Genomic DNA, 17,529 nt, shown 5'->3' with positions numbered 1-17,529 from the left:
AAATGTTTTAACTTTTTAGTTAACATTATTATGTGTTAAAAAGTTAATAAGTATTTAGTGTGTAAAGTATGTTTGTAATTTTAATTCCATTTATTTGAAAACAAATGTAGGGAATGATAGGTATATTATTTTCAGTCTTGGTCTATGATAGGGCGTAATTTTAATATTTTCCCCGGGCGTAAAAATTCTTAGTTCCGCCTCTGCTTAAGGATAATTTAACTATATGTATAAAAGAAATTAACACATATTTTCACGTGTATTTTGTGTAAACAGCCAAATATTAATAATAATATCCTAGTGGCTATAGTTTTTAGATAATATGAGTCTAGATAATAATATAGACTATAGTCATGTCATATAAACATATTCTGACATTCTGTAGAATTTTACAATAGTTGATTATTTGTTCTTAGCAAAAAAAAATAGAACAAAATTGAATGCATTATACAATATCCCTCTTAGCAGCCCCCGTTTACTGATACTAATTACTATTAGAATTTACAATAATTATAATCTGTAACCAATGGCAACTATTTATAAAAAAAAAAGAAATTACCAATTTCCATTGTGGATTTCAAAATCCTTGTTTGTGCACCTCTTTTAAATACAAATTTCAGAAAATCCTTTCTTATTGTACATCTAAATGATTAGAGAAAACACTATTTAAAGTTTAAAGTTAATACATTTTGTAATTTATGAGATCAGAGATGAAGCGATCAGTGGATGTGAGAGTGAGTGGTATTGTTTTTTCATATATTATATAGATTAACTTTATTTTTTTTATTATGTTTACTATTATTATTATTACAATTGAATAGATAAATATGAACTACTATAAATAAATTATTCATTTCTCTTCTGGGATTTTATTTTCCTAGTTTCATTTAAATAATAAATCTGTGGTAAGTGGTAATACTTTTTTTACCAAATTAATTATTGAAAAATAAGTAACACATTGATAAGATTTATCAAAATGAAACTACAGCCAGCTGTTTTGATATCTGAGAAAGTGATTATAGTTGGTAGATAAACAGTATCTACCTATATAGGTTGTCTACATATATTTTTAGGTAATATTAATTATAGCGTGCCTTTAAAGTTAATATCATTCAACTTTTACCTCGGCAATTAAATTTCTTTCTGTGTAAATTGTGTTAGAGATGATCATTTAACGATACATAAACGTAAGTAATGTCAAATCTACTAATTAAAATACTGATGAGTCAACATTTGATATTATTTATATAATCATAATATATATATGGTTGAAGAAACTAAACACTATTGCACAATAGGTAGTCACAAATCTTTTAACAATGTCGGCTTCAAGAGGTACAGATGCAACAAGGGTGCTGAGAGGTGTACAAATGGTGTTGGAAGAAATAGTTAAGGCCAACGAACACAATTGCAAGAGGAACATGAAAAACTGTAGCATTACAGCTGCATTTAAAGATGCGACAATTCAATTTGCTGACAGGATTGGAGCGGCTAAATTAAAAGTAATGCAATGCAATAGTAGCAAGTGCCTATTGAATATTTTAACAAATTTATATCAGATAATATTTTATGCATATTGTATTTTATAATCTAAACCCAAACTTCATTGATTGTGCCTATGGTATAGATTAAATTGGTCAAAAATATAAATGTTATACTAAAATATTAAATACCTAGGTATAGTTTAGTTTAATATGTTACACCTAGGTCATATAAATATATTGTGATATATATTATAATGTGGACCAATTACAACAAATCATATATGATAAATATTCTCATTTTGTCGATCACACAGAATATTGATTCTGCTTTTCTCTAAGAACTACTTATCTAAATACTTTTGAGATAGAACAATTAATGCATTATTATATAGATAATTTAACACTTAAGTAGTTAGGGGTTAAAGTGAGGGGAACTCTGTCCCTCTACATCTGACGGCAGTTAAAAAGCGTCCACTTTAATAAATTAGGATTAAAATTCTTCAAAGTTAAAAATGGAATGATCGCGAGTATACTTACACTACCATAGTTTATACATTACATATACATTTGACATTACACATTCGATAATATATGAAACGCTTAAAACTATATAGAAACCCCTGGAATTTTTTCCCACTTTAAGCACTATAAGTAGTACTAATAATAATTTTATCTGTTTCATATTCTAGGTAAAAATTAACCTTTTTATGATCATTATTGAAATAATAACTGTTTACTTAAAAATTAAAACAAATGTTTATTTATAAATTCATAATAATTTAGGCATTAGTTATATAGGTATTGAGCTTATAACTACTTGGTTAAAGATAGTTTTTTATGGAATTTTTGTTTATAACATAATTTAATGAAAGTAATAATTTCATTTTTATAAGAAGTTAATGACAATTTTTTTTTTAAATATTTGAATATCAAATGCATGTTATTTGGTATTTAGAGTAATAATATAAGTTTAAATATAAGTAGAGTCTAATGTAATTAATGTATACCATACCAACATTGTTATGAGATGTTTTTGTAATTCCATAAAAAGTAGTCAGGAAAACAAAATAGTTAAGTTAAAAATCATAGGATTACAATTTCATTTAAGTTAAGGGATAGCGATTTAAAAAGAAATTCAAGTAAAGCATATTAAGCAGTATATTCCTGAGAAAATATTAATATTATGTTATAATTTTTCAAAATAGCATAGATTGCCATTGATTTATTAGAAAACAAGAATCAGGTTTGATAAAAAGAAAAGTATTTTTAAATTGGGGACTGTGCTTTATTTCATAATAAACATAATATTGTACAGTTACTGAAATAAAAAGGTTGGATTTCAAGAGAAAAAGGTGGGCAAGTGGATGTCGCTATGCTGTACAGTAGGTTACAAGTGGGTCACTGTATAATGGATTGTATTAAATTTTAATTCAATGATATAATATCATTGTATAAGGAAAACGATTCTGAGCGGAGACGGTGTGTCAGTCTAGGTATAAGACATATTATATACTTATATCTATAGTATTAAAAAAAATTGACCTATAATATCCACTATAATATACACAGGAACATCACAATATCCATTAGGTAGGTACTTATAACGCGTTATACATCAACAACAAACCGTGATACTATCATAGATATATAATAGTATACTTTAGAAGTTTCAAGTACCCACGAATAATATTATACAATCACAACAAAATAACTAAAATAGTTATTTTAGGTTTTTTAATATTTCGTCCAAATTTTAACTTAAAATGATAATAAAAATAAACTGTGCATACGTATTTTTTAGATTTTTGGTAACACAATTACGTGGAATCTTGTTTTAAATTTTCAATCCTTAGATATAAAAGTTGAACATTTTATGAATTTTGTGAACTACAAAATAATTATTCAATTTTAAAATTGATAATTTTTGTCAAAATTCAATCTTTAAATGCTTATAAAAAAAAATTGTGCCTATGTATATTTAATATTTTTCAACTGCTATTGTAATAATATATCATGAGCCTTGTATTAAATTTTTAAGCCCAACAGATAAAACTTTATTCATATTTATAGAAAAAAAAACTAAAAAAATTTAAAACTGACAATGTCCGTAAACAGCTCAAAAAGAGTCAAATTATTTTCAAAATTTTATCGTGTTTAGAAAATGCTAATATAAACATTGAGTGAAATTTTCAAGTATCTATAGCCATTTGTTTTTTAATTACAACAAAATAAGAAAATCGTTACATGAGAAATCGAGTGAATATCAAATGTTGTAAAAATATGAATTTCAAACGCTCATAAAAATTTAATTTGACTTGCTTGTAGACATTTTTTTTTTGAAAAAGGTAGACAAACTTATGAGGAATCTTGTATTACATTTTCAAATCTTAGATTTAAAAAGAAAATTTTTCATGAATTTCTAACTCAAAATAATTTCCAAATTTTCATCATTTTTACGTATTTTGTCAATATTTGAACTTTAGATGCTTATAAAAAAAATTGTGATTATGGATTTTTAATTTTTTTCATCTGCCTTTGAAACAATATACTAGGAACTTTCTATTAAATTTTCAAGCTTTTTTAACTAATAAATAACATTTTATTGATATTTATAGAAAAAAAAACTAAAAAAAATGGAAACTGAAAATGTCCATAAAGAGTTTAAAATAAGTCAAAATATTTAGAAAATGTTATGGTGTATAGAAAATGCTAATATAAACATTGAGTCAAATTTAATGTACCTACGGTCATTTGTTTAAGAGTTGCACCAAAAACCAAAATCAATTTTCTCAAAAACAGATTTTGCGTAAAAATTCCAGTTTTTCCTTAATTTTTCTATTGTTTTTCACGGCGCTTTTGAAAACTACTGGGAAATTTTTACTTTTGACCCACCAACTAGATTTACTTTCCTGTCAGTAAAGATACTGTTTAAGAAAATCTAAGAATTTTTTTCTGTCCTAAAAAGTGATGATAGACACAAAAAAAAAAACACATACACATCATTGTAAAATCAATACACTCATCGTTTCACTCAGAATCTAAAATATCCTAGGGAAGATAAACAAGACAGTAATTTATTTCTTCTATGGTAGAGCTAAGGATAATTGAAAAGAGCAAGGCAGTTTTTTGAAGGGAAATGATTTCCCAATATACATTTATACTTTTTAATATTATAATTTGTTCAAATAAATGTATATCCATTATTCATATTGATAAAGTAAAATAAAATAACTATAGTAGAAGCCATATTAGGAACACTTTTTGACCAAGGTGTAACATACAAATTATCCATGTTCCTATCCAGAAACACTTAACTGTATTGGAAAAAGTCTGGGGGTACGCAACTCCCCCACTTGAACTACACCATGCAAACGTTCTTAGTAAATTACATTATGGTTACATACTTACATATAACAAGTGACATGATCTTGATAGAAATTAAAGAATACTTTAATGAAATGAGTTAAAAGAAAGTTAATAGGAATAATTGGAGAAAAATGTGTGTGCATAACATAATATTTAGTTTATTAAATAAATAACAAGATAAATAATATGTCTGTCATTATACTACATAAATTTTGTTTTTGAATAATTATGTTTGTGTGTATTGACTATAGATTATTGAATGTTTTGATAAAAATACTATTTACTGTTTCTATCCAAGTTGATTAATGCTTTGTATATTCCATAATGTTTTTTTTTTACAGAGTTAACATTTTTGTCTATTGTTAACTTTCAAATTATTGGCTCTAGACTCCTCTAGTTGAAGTTTTTTAATATGCTAAATTTATGTTGAGTAATTATGAGTAACTAACAAATATTATTTTTGATCATTACTATGGCTTAAAACAAAAGATTTTTATTTATATTCATAATTATTTTTCTCCTATAGCCAGAAAACATAACAAAAGAAGTCTCTGAGAGATCGGCTATGGTATTTGAAGGTCTACGAAATGTTATCATAATGACACGTAAGTTATTAATACCAGAGTTCTAATAAACATTTCTAATCCTATATTTGTTTATAGTCCAGCAAAATAATCAGTCTGTAGAAACTATACCAACTAATCCAATAGATATTGGACATTTTGATCAATTTCCTAATGAAGGTCAATCATTAAGCGGACCATTTAAGGTTCCTAGTGATGTATTGAAAAAACATTGTTTCTATGGAAATTGCACTAGAGACTTGGTTATTGTTCCTCTTAAACCTAATAATATTGGACAAAAATTATATTATAGTAATAATGAAGAAAACTCAAAACAAAGTGTAGCCGATAAAAGTAAAAATGAAATTAAAGAAAAACGTAAACCAACTGTTAGTAAAAACACAAAACCCAAACAAGAGGTTATTAAACATTTTTGGCATTGTATAAAAGTACAAAATTAAACTCTGAAAACAATTTTTAGTTAAGTGGATCTGCAAAACAGAAAACTGTACCAACTTCACACATTGGTCGAATGATGTCATTTGGTGGACTTGCAGCTGGATTAGGTATTGGAGCTGTTACAGAAATGACAAAACGTACTCTGGGAGTGAGCAATTCCACCAAAAAAGATGAAGGTGGTTACATGGAAAGTGCATTTATATCTCCAGATAATGCTGAACGTATTGCTAATACATTATGTGAAGTTCGAGGTTTGCTGTACAATTTATTATTGTTATTATTATTATGGATTGCAATTAATGCTTGATTTTTGTAAATGTTTAGGTGCTGCTTTAAAAATTGGCCAAATTCTTAGCATTCAAGACAACAATTTATTAAGTCCACAGCTGCAGAAAGCATTTGAAAGAGTTCGCCAATCGGCAGATTTCATGCCAACTTGGCAATTAGAAGTAATTCATTGTTTGTTTGATATTACTTTATATATTTTATGTTTATTTATTATTTTAACTTAGAAAGTATTGGCTAAAGAACTGGGTACTAATTGGAAAGACAGTTTCGAAACTTTCAACTTGAAGCCTTTTGCGGCCGCATCTATAGGTCAAGTACATGAAGCTACAATTAAAGATGGAACAAAAGTCGCAGTCAAAGTTCAATATCCTGGTGTTGCTGATAGCATAAAGAGTGATATTGATAATTTGGTTGGAGTTATGAAAGTATGGAATATGTTTCCACAAGGCATGTTTATTGATAACATTGTTAAAGTAGCAAACAAAGAACTGTCCAATGAAGTAGATTATATTCGAGAGGCAGAATGTACAAGGAAATTCAGACAGTTATTAGAACCTTATAATGACTATTACGTACCAAAAGTTATCGGTTAGTCTTATAACATAATATTTTTTGTAAATTACCATTTACCTGTTTCAAATATTTTATAAATTAAAAATGTATATAAATTTCAAGAGCATGAATATTTTACTTGTCTATGTAATATTTATGTTTATTAAGTTTATATACAGTAAAACTTCAGTAAGACGGAAACCCTGGTACCACAAATAATTTATTTAATCCCGATTCAAATGTACATAATGAATGTGAATCCCGGCAAGTTCGAGAACTCCGTTAAGATGGAAAAATTGGACGGGCCCAAGCAATTCTGTCTTAGTGAAGATTTGCTGTATACATATATTTATCACTATAAATAGATTTTTGTTGTAGATGAATTTAGCACCAAACGGATATTTACATCCGAATTAATTGAGGGGATACCATTGGACAAATGTGATTACATGGATCAGGACACTCGTAACAATTTGTGTTTCTTAGTGTTACAATTGTGTCTTATGGAGCTTTTTGAATTTGCATACATGCAAACTGATCCGAATTGGGCCAATTTTTTCTATAATGAAAGAACTAAACAGGTAAAATAGTATCACAATATTATTCATTTTACGAGGTGTGACAAGAAAATAATGAGATTTTTCTAATGAAGTAATTTATTTTTAAAATTTCATAATTTAATGATTATCACTTTCAAAGTACCTTCCCTCAGCAACTACATACTGTTGCATGCGTCGCTGCCATTCTTGAAAACAGTGTTACCAATCATTTTCAGTCAACCCCTGAAATTGAAAATGCACTGTGAGCTGGAGCATTGTCTTGGTGAAGAACCCAGCCATTCTTTCATAGATTTGGTCGTTTATTATTAACACGTTCTCTCAATTTAATTAATACCTCTTTATAATAATATTGGTTGATTGTCTGTCCACTAGGAACCCACTCAACAAAAATTATTCCCTTAGTGTCAAAGAAAACAATGAGCATTGCTTTGAATTTCGACTTGCTCATTCGTGCTTTGGAAAGCGTTGGAAACGTTTTGAAGAACGCGAGCTCTGGATAGGCATTTCTCACCATAAACTTCACTTAATATCCGAAACACGATTCCGTGGCAGTTTTTTAATTTAACAAGAAATTCATTGTTAGGACATTGTTTGATTTTTAAATCTAACATTTTTTGGCAGTATTATACTCGAACTAACACTAATAACAAGGCTAATAATGTATAAAAAAAATGAACCAATTTCATCAGCACTTTTAGACAAGTATTTCTATATCGTATTTCAATAATTGTTTTACTGATAACTTGTTATCTGTGTTGTAATCTATGTTATATATAGAAAGTCTCATTATTTTTCTGTCACACCTCGTATATTTTACTGGTGATATCAAAATATAATTATTCTGTTCATTTCTCAAATATGATAATAAATTAAAAAAACTAAATTGCTTTATATATTTTTTTTCAATTTCAGTTAATTTTATTGGATTTTGGAGCTACTCGTTCTTTTGATCAAAAATTTTTAAGTGATTATTTAAAAATTATTAAGGCAGCAGCAGACAACAATCGTGAACTAGTCCTGAATTATTCCAAAGAAATGGGGTTTTTAACTGGATACGAGTCTAAAGCAATGGAAGATGCTCATGTTGATATGGTAATGATTATGGGAGAAGTATTTCAGTATGATGGGGAGTATGATTTTGGGTCTCAGAATTCTACTAAACGTATCCAATCATTATTACCAGTAATTCTACATCAACGGCTAGCACCACCACCTGAAGAAATCTATAGCATCCATAGGAAATTATCTGGTATTATCAGCTGAATTTCATAACACTTAAAACAATTATAGTGGTATGATTATTTTTTTTATTTACAGGTATATTTTTACTTTGCTACAAATTAAAAGCCAAGTTTATGTGTAGAAAATTGTTCTTCGATACTTATGAACAGTTCAAACATAAATATTAATTATTTCAATGGTAGTACTTTATATTTATAACATTAATGTTAATCATTAACAAAAAAAAAGTGTGTAATTGAGGAAAAACAGATCAACATTTACTACATAATATATTGTTTTTATTGCTTTATTATCATTGTTTTTTTTTATTATTAAAAAGTAGCATGTTATTATAATTACAATTGACTAAATTCTTGAATCAACACAATTACTAAAAATACTATGGCCTACATAGTAAGAAAACAGTTTTCCTTATAAAGGATTTGTTTTTGTAGCTTTAAATAATTGAGTACCTACAAAATATTTTGGTGTGTAATTTTTTCGAAGAGTTTATTTATTAAATAATAAATAGATTTAAGTTAAACTAAAAAAAACATAATTTAAAAAAAAAAACAATAATAAATACATAAAAAAAAACGATAGAACTTTATATATTCATAAAGATAAAAGTATTGCTTCCGTTTACATTAATGTCTTTTAATAAACAACACATTTTTTTTACGAAATATAAAGAAAAAAATCTGTTGGAATAACGAGCGGAGATACAAAATAAGACTATTATCTTGTGGATACTTGTAAAATATTTTTAATATAGGTATTAGAATTTTTCTTTTTTATTGTGGTATTGCTGAAGGCAGGGAGGTCTCTTGCCTATTACTTCTTCAAAACAGAACTTGATTTATTTAGCTTTACTATAAACATGTACTATTGTTATTTGTTTTTATGTTAAAGTTCTTTTAGGTAATATAAATTAAATTTATTGATTGTGTTGATTGTCTCTGAACACTAATACTTCATAGAAGCATGTTAAGATGATTCTTTTACAATTTTGATATAAGTTACTAATGATCAAGAGTAATAAAGTTCTAAAAAAAAAAAAATAATATATTATGTAATTATATATTTATCATAAGAATAAACTTAACAAAAAAAAAAGATATTAACAAGTATAGTGAACAGCCTGGCATTTTTTTGTCGAAAATATCAATATGGTTTGGTCGTACCAAAAAACAATTAAAAATTTATTTATTTTTTAAAAAATACTATCACAGTGCTTCCTAAGAGCAAGAAGACAAAAACGTTCAATTAACGATACATAATATATTACTCGAGAGAAAAAACTATCACCGTTTCAAAAAATACCTTTTACATTTTTTTTTTATATTTAACTATCCCGCATGATGTAAATCATTTAACATAATGTGTTCTCATTATTTTAATAGTAAATTTTCTGGCGGGAGGGAGAAGTTCTTTCTTTTCTGCAAGTATAAATAAAGTAAATAAACTATTTTAATCTGTGTTACGTATAAACTAGTCAACAAAATGCTAAACGGAGTAGGCTATATTTCATTAAACGCCGCGGTGCGTTTTATCTGAATTTGTCCTTGTGATGTTCGATGATGACCGACGCGGGCTCGTTGTTGTTGTCCGTCGACTGCTTCTTCAGGTACATCTGTCGCAAGGTGTCTGTGCACTCTCGTTTCGCGTCGATGCACTCGACGCTCGAAGAACGTTTGCGCAGACGGCGGGTGGTGATGCCGGCCAGGTTCAACAATGCGTCCGCACCCTCGACTATTTTACGACGTTCTTCCGCGTCCTCTTTACACAGACTGAAACGGCAAATGAAACGATTATGAACACAAATCTGACCCGTCGAATTCCGATTGAAAGGCAGGGGGGTATTTAACAATTAAGTAAATAAATTTTGAAAAAAAACAAACACTTTTTTAACATGCCTCGAAATTTTGAATTCCTATATGGCTATGTAAGTATATAACGACTATAATCTAAAATAGTTATAAAAATACGTTGACAGTTGAATAGTTAAAATAGGATAAACTGCCAATAGACGCACTGCAGACGCTATAGGTACGTTGATGACTGGGAAAAAATTTCCCAACTCGAAAACTATTTTGGTTATAATATGGCTGTTACCCGAATACCTATTTCGTTTAGAGAATAATTAAATCTGAACCTACCACTTATAACTTAAAAACTATGAAGACGGTAGAAATATAGAATGTAGATATTATACAGTTGTATCGAAAACGACAAATTATTAGTTATTAGATAGTAGATACTTATTTGTAAGTATATGTATATTATTTATATTTAACACTCCGTGGGGTCGAATAAAATTGTGTATAGTCTAAGTGTGTAGACCACCAACTAAGATATACAGGACTGGAAACGATACGGTTGGAGGGTGTGAGAGGTAAATCCTCCTTAATGTATACAATGAGCGGAGTACAGGGGGCTTCGAGTTTTTGTCAACACTTGCACTATCTAGGTATTCAAAACGAGAAATTAATAAATCGGTATGCTAATCAACATTAACAGGAGCTTAATTTCCCGCCTTTTTCATGATTCGTAAAATATATTATTATACATTTATACCTACCTAACATACTATAATTATAATTCATAATAATTGTGTCTGTTTGATCTTGACTTTGGTGACCTGACTTTTTTAAAAAAGATTCATACTGAATAGTTTTATAATTTTAATTTAATTTGTTTATCTTAAAATACACACAATTATGGTGAGGTGTTGTGTAATAAATTGTGTTTCACATAATGAAAAAAATAAAAAAAATTTCATTATTTACTTTACCAAAAAAACCAAATATTCGCAAAGAATGGATCAACATTCTATCTGAAGTTAATGGTAAAGATATATTATCAACATCACGAGTGTGCGAGTTACATTTCAATCCATGTGATATATCTCCATAGGCGCAATTTCAATAAAAAAAACTGAGGGTGCTTAAGCTCTGCATTTTCTTGGCATTTAAATTCAATTATAACTATGAGGCATTTATAGACCGTTTTTGAGCAAAAATGTTTTATGACAATTTAACATTGAAGACTTATAGTGCATAGGTAAATTTTATAAAAATGAATACAATAGTCAATTTAATTTAACAAAATTTAAAACAACTTTTTTATATTTTATTCAAAAAATATGACAAATAAAGTATACTATATTAGTATACAAGGTGTAACAGAAAAACAGAAAGACTTGACGAAAAAAAAAATGACGCTACTTAAACGTATGACAAAAATTGTTAAAATTATATGATTAGTAAATAATTTAAGAATATACTCATGTCAGCAAATTTCCAAAAAAAATATTAATATATCCAAAATTCCAAAAATAAACTACTTGACTTAGATAAATGTTTTTAGTATCAAAATTATTGTTTTTATAATCAGATTCACAAATTGGCTATTTTGAATATATCTAAAAATTGAAATTGAAATCAAATTTAAAATTTTTTATTTTCAATGTTAAAAAATAAGTACCTAATTAAAATATATAAATAATTTTTTGCATAATATATTTGAAACTATAATAAACTATTATAAACTATAATAAGCGGCTATAAATTGTATATAAAAAAACAATTTAAATATTGATTAGAACAAAAGTTATTTCAAAAGTTAGTTCTATTTATTACACTCTGTATAGGATATTATACTATAATTATAATACCATACGCATACACAATTATACAGAATTTCGAAAACTTGGAACTCATAAGTGAACACCAACTGACAAATGATTCGTATATCGTAATTAGGTTTTTGTCCGAAGGGAATGTTTATATTAGTAGATACTCGCGATACTATTGTCATAGCAGTCGCTGCTGAACTTGACAACTGATAATAATATAATATATTTAATATAATGTTATTATATAACCGACCACAACGATCGGGTTTAGTAGTGATATTGGAAAATAATGATAAATGTTCTAAATAGATTTGAATTCGAAAAAATGACAATTGTCGAGTTCATTGTTTCATTCATTATACTCTGATACCCTCATGTCTGATGATAAACTGTTTTTTTTGTTGTTGTAAGGAGAAGTTTTGACACATATACACATAAATTATTAGAGGGTGCTAATTTTAAAATTGGGGGTGCTAATACCCCCTAATCCTCCCTATTTACGCCTATGTATATCTCGGAACATATTGTGTTGGAGCAGTACTAGTTTTTAACAAAACAATTGATCATGTTCTTGAAGAACATGGTGATTTACTGACATTTCCTTGTAGTGATCATAAAACTGAAATAATGACTAATATTTTCCAATACTACATCACTATGAGAATGAAACAGTTTACTTTGTCACAAAACAAACAATTAAAAAAGAAAAGTTACAAAAAAAAAAAATTATCAAAACTTATTACTACATAATACTATAATAGGTACTTTATAAATTATAGGTAATAGGTTCTACCTATTTTTTATTTCATAAATGCTACCTATATAATATGTACCAGTACCTATGTCTTATTGCCATGATATTATGTTACCAACTAAATATTATACAATAAATTATTACAAATTATAGTAAATATCTATATTCTATAATAATATTTTGAAATCATTCAAATAGATTCAAAAAATCAAAAATATAAAAAAGAACTGCTCAAATATTTAATGATTTTTTTACACGTTACACCTAATATATTATATATTTTTTTATTATATTATGTTTGGGTTGCTACTTGCCAGTTGCCATGATAATTGTTTGACCTTAACGAATCTATTTTTCAAAACTTTCTGGTTTAAATGCATAACTGAGAAATATTAAAAATCAAAATAATTAAATAAATAATAATAACTATTAACTCGTATAGCGGCCGCCAGCCAAGAGACAAGAGTTGAGTGCTAGTGTTGATTAGAACCGAAATTCCCTCGTCCCCCGCACAATCATAATATTAAGGTGTACTCGTATCAATATTCGTTTCCAGTCCTGTATATCTTAGTTCGTGGTGTAGACTGTCTACAATATGGAAGATAATATATTATTATGGCGATATTAAGTTATTGATACCTAATACGATATAATAATGATACGTCGGTAGGTATATTTTATGTGTATAACAATTTTAGTTAATGTAAATACAAAAAAAAAGATGTTTAAATGTTGATTAAACCTAAAACAAATAATTATAGAAATTAGTTACGGAAATATCGCCCGCCACGCCCGCATAATATTATGTTGTCAACGTCATCATGAACGTACATGACGTGTAAAACATGGAATATTAGGGTTAAGCAAAACCAATTCTGTGTTGTTATCTTTTTAATAGGTATCAAAGTGGATTGACTTATCATCGAACTCTAAGGTAAGATTACGTTGGATTTTTTACGATATTTTAAGTGAGTATAATCATTTTTAAATTGTAATATTTTACATAGGCGGTACCTATACTCATAATTCGCTCAAAATTGGTAATATCGTAAAAGCCAACAAACACAGACAACTTTTGAGTTTGGTATTGCAGATCAATTCACTGTTATATTAAAGCTATAACAGTATAAACAACACAAAACTGGTTTTGCTAAACGCATGATATAAAAAGTACATAGGTACGCTAAAAGTACCCAAGACGAAGACAACGCTTAACATGTGGGTGTGGAGGACGGTGTGGTATCCGTATATTTCGGTATACCGGCATAGGTTTCAAATTTCATACCGACCGCGACGTAAAAAATATTAAATAAACAATAATATGTAGATACTATCAGCAAGTTGAATAAAATTAAGTAGCATTTGAAGTACCTGTTCATTTTGAAGCAGTTGTCGTAGGTATGATCCTCGCTTGGGCATATTGTAACAATTGGATATAGCTGAAAAACATCAACGAGTTTATTATTAATTCATCAATATAATATAACATTATTATACTAAAAGTATGCCTAATATTATATGCATTATCTGTAGACTGTACAGACTGTAATTATTGAAATTTTTTTTTTGGTGGAAAATACGTATGTTAGTAGGTTGATAGCCGATAGGTAGGCAGTAGGTACATATTTTATTTAGCGTGTTTGACAGCATAATGTTGAGTAAATAAACTGATTAATCTTAGTGAAATATTGTATTTTAAAACACGAGCATGTTAAAGGGTCGTTACAGAGACATTTGTTGTCTCCGTCTTATATGTGCTGAACATAGCAAACTTTAAGCTCGGCAGATCACGTTTATCTCCGTTAGTTTAAGTATTAGAGTGAATTGACCTCTTATAAAATTTAAAGATAAGATCTGGGCAATGTCATAAGATTTTTATTATACATATTTTAATTTTAAAGCGAGTTATGAATATTTAAAAATTGCAAGTTGTTTGTACATCTGAAAATACTCATAACTCACTTTAAAATTAAAATATAATAAAAAGCTTATGTCATTGCCTAGATCATAATCTTACCTTTACATTTTATAAGAGGTCAATTCACTCTAATCTTTAAACTAATGAAAATGAACGTGATCGGCTGAGCGTAAAATTTGGTATGTTATGTAAGACGGAGACAACAAATGTCACTGTAATGTCCCCTTAATAATTCGGTACGCCCAATATTATTGAAATTAACTATCTTATTATTCAGTGTTTTAATTTTCAAAATTATAAATAATTTATAACAGTGGTTTCTATCAATATCTTAACACCTATCTAGTATCTACCTACATATGTTTCCAAAATGAAAGTTATTAATTATTGAATCTATAGCTAGGCAATTAGTGCTAATTATAAATTATTATAAATTAGTGTCTTTTGTTTGTTCCTACTTAATTCGTAGTTTCTTCTATTTATATATCACGGGTTTGTATATACCTAATGCCTCATAAATATCTTTCAAATTTGGTTTTAGATTAACTTAATATTACTAATTACAATTTACTATTATAAAAGTTTAAGAAATAACAATCGTATACCTAATGCTAATATAGTCTGACACCTTGTATTCAAACTAGAATTCAATTAGCCAAGATGGTTTTTTGTGAATACTGAATAACCAAATTTTTGTATATAAAATTATAAAGAAATTATAATTTTCTAAAAAGGCATAGATATCTGTTTATTTTTGAAAATAACAAAATATTTTGATGGTCAGTTACTAGGTAAGTATATACAAAATGAAGTTTTCACTTTCTTGTTTATAATAGGCTACGTATAATAATATGATTTTTAGCACAAAATAAACACAGTAAAATATGCTGATGTAGCCCCTCTGTTAGCACTAAAAAAAACAAAAGACACATTTTCAATAACATAATTTGTTTAATTACACTACTAGCTGTATCAACATTCAACGTTAGTTAGTTAATTGTTATTGTAAATTATGAAGTATTATTTTTTAGGGATTACTATATGGGTAAGTTATATATAGGTACCTAATCAAGTATCAATACGCAGTGTTGTGACTTGAGGAGCAACAACTTAAGTTACAAGTTACTGTAACAAAATTACCTTTTAAGTTAGGCTGTCAGCGCACTATTTGTTTTCTCTCTCTGGCTCACACGCAACATAGACAAAATGCATTTACGCAAAATCATTTTTTCGATGTGTTTAAGTAATCTTAGAGTAAAGTCACCCATGACAAAAAAGATAGAGAATAACACTTTTGAGGGAATGACATATCGATTTGTCTAAATATTGTCTCAAAACAATTTAAACATCATTTAAATTTACAACATTTTTTTATTTATTTTGAAAGTGGAATACAAAGTCAAATAATAATAAAATATAAAATCGATATGTCATTCCCTCAAAAATATTATTCCCTATCTTTTTTTGTAATAGGTGACTACTCTAAGATTACTTAAATGCATAGAAAAAATGATTTTGCGTAAATGCGTTTTTGTCTATGTTGCGTGTGGGCCAGAGAGAGAAACGAATAGTGCGCTGATATCCACTGAAGTAAACATTTTATTTACCTATACACAATTTCATATTGTTGATTGTGATTACTTTAGTTAATGTATTGAAAATATAAATATTATGCTAACGCTAAGTGATATTTTTTAACATAAAAATAAAAAGTATGTAACTTAATGAATAATTTAATTTCAGTTTTTAAAGGTGACTAATTTAATTGCCCAAAAAGTATCATCGCCAACACTGTCAATGCGTCACGTCATGTGATACAAATATACAATTGAAAATTTAAAATCACAAAATATCATTCACTTCAAAGTTCTTCAACATTCCTAAAATAATTAATTTTAATTCATTGGTATTTGGTTGTAAACACGGAAAACTAAGATATTATAATGGATTGTAAACGACATGGTGGGCGGGTGACGGGAGACGGCCCGCGCAAAAGGTTCCTCTGATATCATCCACACTGTTCATTGAATGTTTACAGCGCTACCGGTGGTTTTGTTTAGCGTCACATTTTGTATCTCAGTTCGTGTTTTATACAGATGGCGTTGTATACTCTCAATAATTATTGCGACCCCACGCATTTGCCTCTTGTTCATACTTTCGAGGCCACGGCTGATAAGCTACTCGTTTTCAGTCCATTAATTTATCTTAGTCCGTGGTTTTAAACATACGTCTAGAGTTTAATTGTAGATACATGTGTCTATCAGGTATATCTCGGTAATCGGTATAGCCGTTAATCCAATACTTTATTTGCCAAGAATACCAACACATAACATAAATCAATATTATAATTTATATTATAAGGTTTTTGAGAAATGTATTATTAACAGGTACCTTAACGTTTAGTTTCAAGAAAATAATATAAAATTGTTTGGAAATGTCGTATTTAACGAAGTGTAATATTATGCATTCAGTATTGTTAGTCGAGTACGTAGGTAAGGTATTCATTATTATGTAGCATCGTCGACATTCTGCTTTTATACATAATACCACTACAAAAGTATCTATCCTAAATATTTTGGCTCTTGTTTACGCAGTTCCATCAATGTTTATTAATAAACTTACAAACGCCGTGTTTTGACAGACGCGTTACGGCGGAACAAACGCGTGTGGGGAAACGTAAAAATAAAATCCAAGGTAATCAAATAATGTTACCGAAAATTATTCAATGTA

The 17,529-nt window shown here is 27.9% G+C and overlaps 2 protein-coding genes across 2 annotated transcripts in view; one reads left to right on the top strand and one right to left on the bottom strand.

Annotated features, from left to right (window-relative positions):
• Window positions 1-1,026: 1,026 nt before the first annotated feature.
• Window positions 1,027-8,800, top strand: LOC100162884 (atypical kinase COQ8B, mitochondrial). Its single transcript, XM_001951170.5, has 10 exons — window positions 1,027-1,184; window positions 1,296-1,499; window positions 5,374-5,452; window positions 5,510-5,829; window positions 5,892-6,120; window positions 6,194-6,318; window positions 6,382-6,745; window positions 7,088-7,290; window positions 8,182-8,518; window positions 8,587-8,800. The coding sequence occupies exons 2-10, from the start codon at window positions 1,317-1,319 to the stop codon at window positions 8,676-8,678; spliced, it is 1,932 nt and encodes a 643-aa protein (XP_001951205.1). The 5' UTR covers window positions 1,027-1,184; window positions 1,296-1,316; the 3' UTR covers window positions 8,679-8,800.
• Window positions 8,801-9,108: 308 nt separating this feature from the next.
• Window positions 9,109-17,529, bottom strand: part of LOC100164968 — a 54,378-nt gene continuing 45,957 nt past the window's right edge. The window contains exons 10-11 of the mRNA XM_001950866.5: window positions 14,253-14,320; window positions 9,109-10,280 (exon numbers count right to left, since the gene is read on the bottom strand). Of these exons, the coding sequence (XP_001950901.2) occupies window positions 10,040-10,280; window positions 14,253-14,320 (309 nt within the window). The 3' untranslated portion in view covers window positions 9,109-10,039. The remainder of the gene's footprint in view (window positions 10,281-14,252; window positions 14,321-17,529) is intronic.

Source organism: Acyrthosiphon pisum, chromosome A1 (genome assembly GCF_005508785.2).
Source record: "Acyrthosiphon pisum isolate AL4f chromosome A1, pea_aphid_22Mar2018_4r6ur, whole genome shotgun sequence".
In the NCBI taxonomy this organism is placed as follows: domain Eukaryota; kingdom Metazoa; phylum Arthropoda; class Insecta; order Hemiptera; family Aphididae; genus Acyrthosiphon; species Acyrthosiphon pisum.
The sequence above is the reverse complement of the archived record's forward strand: the minus strand, read 5'-3'. Positions and strand labels throughout refer to the sequence as shown.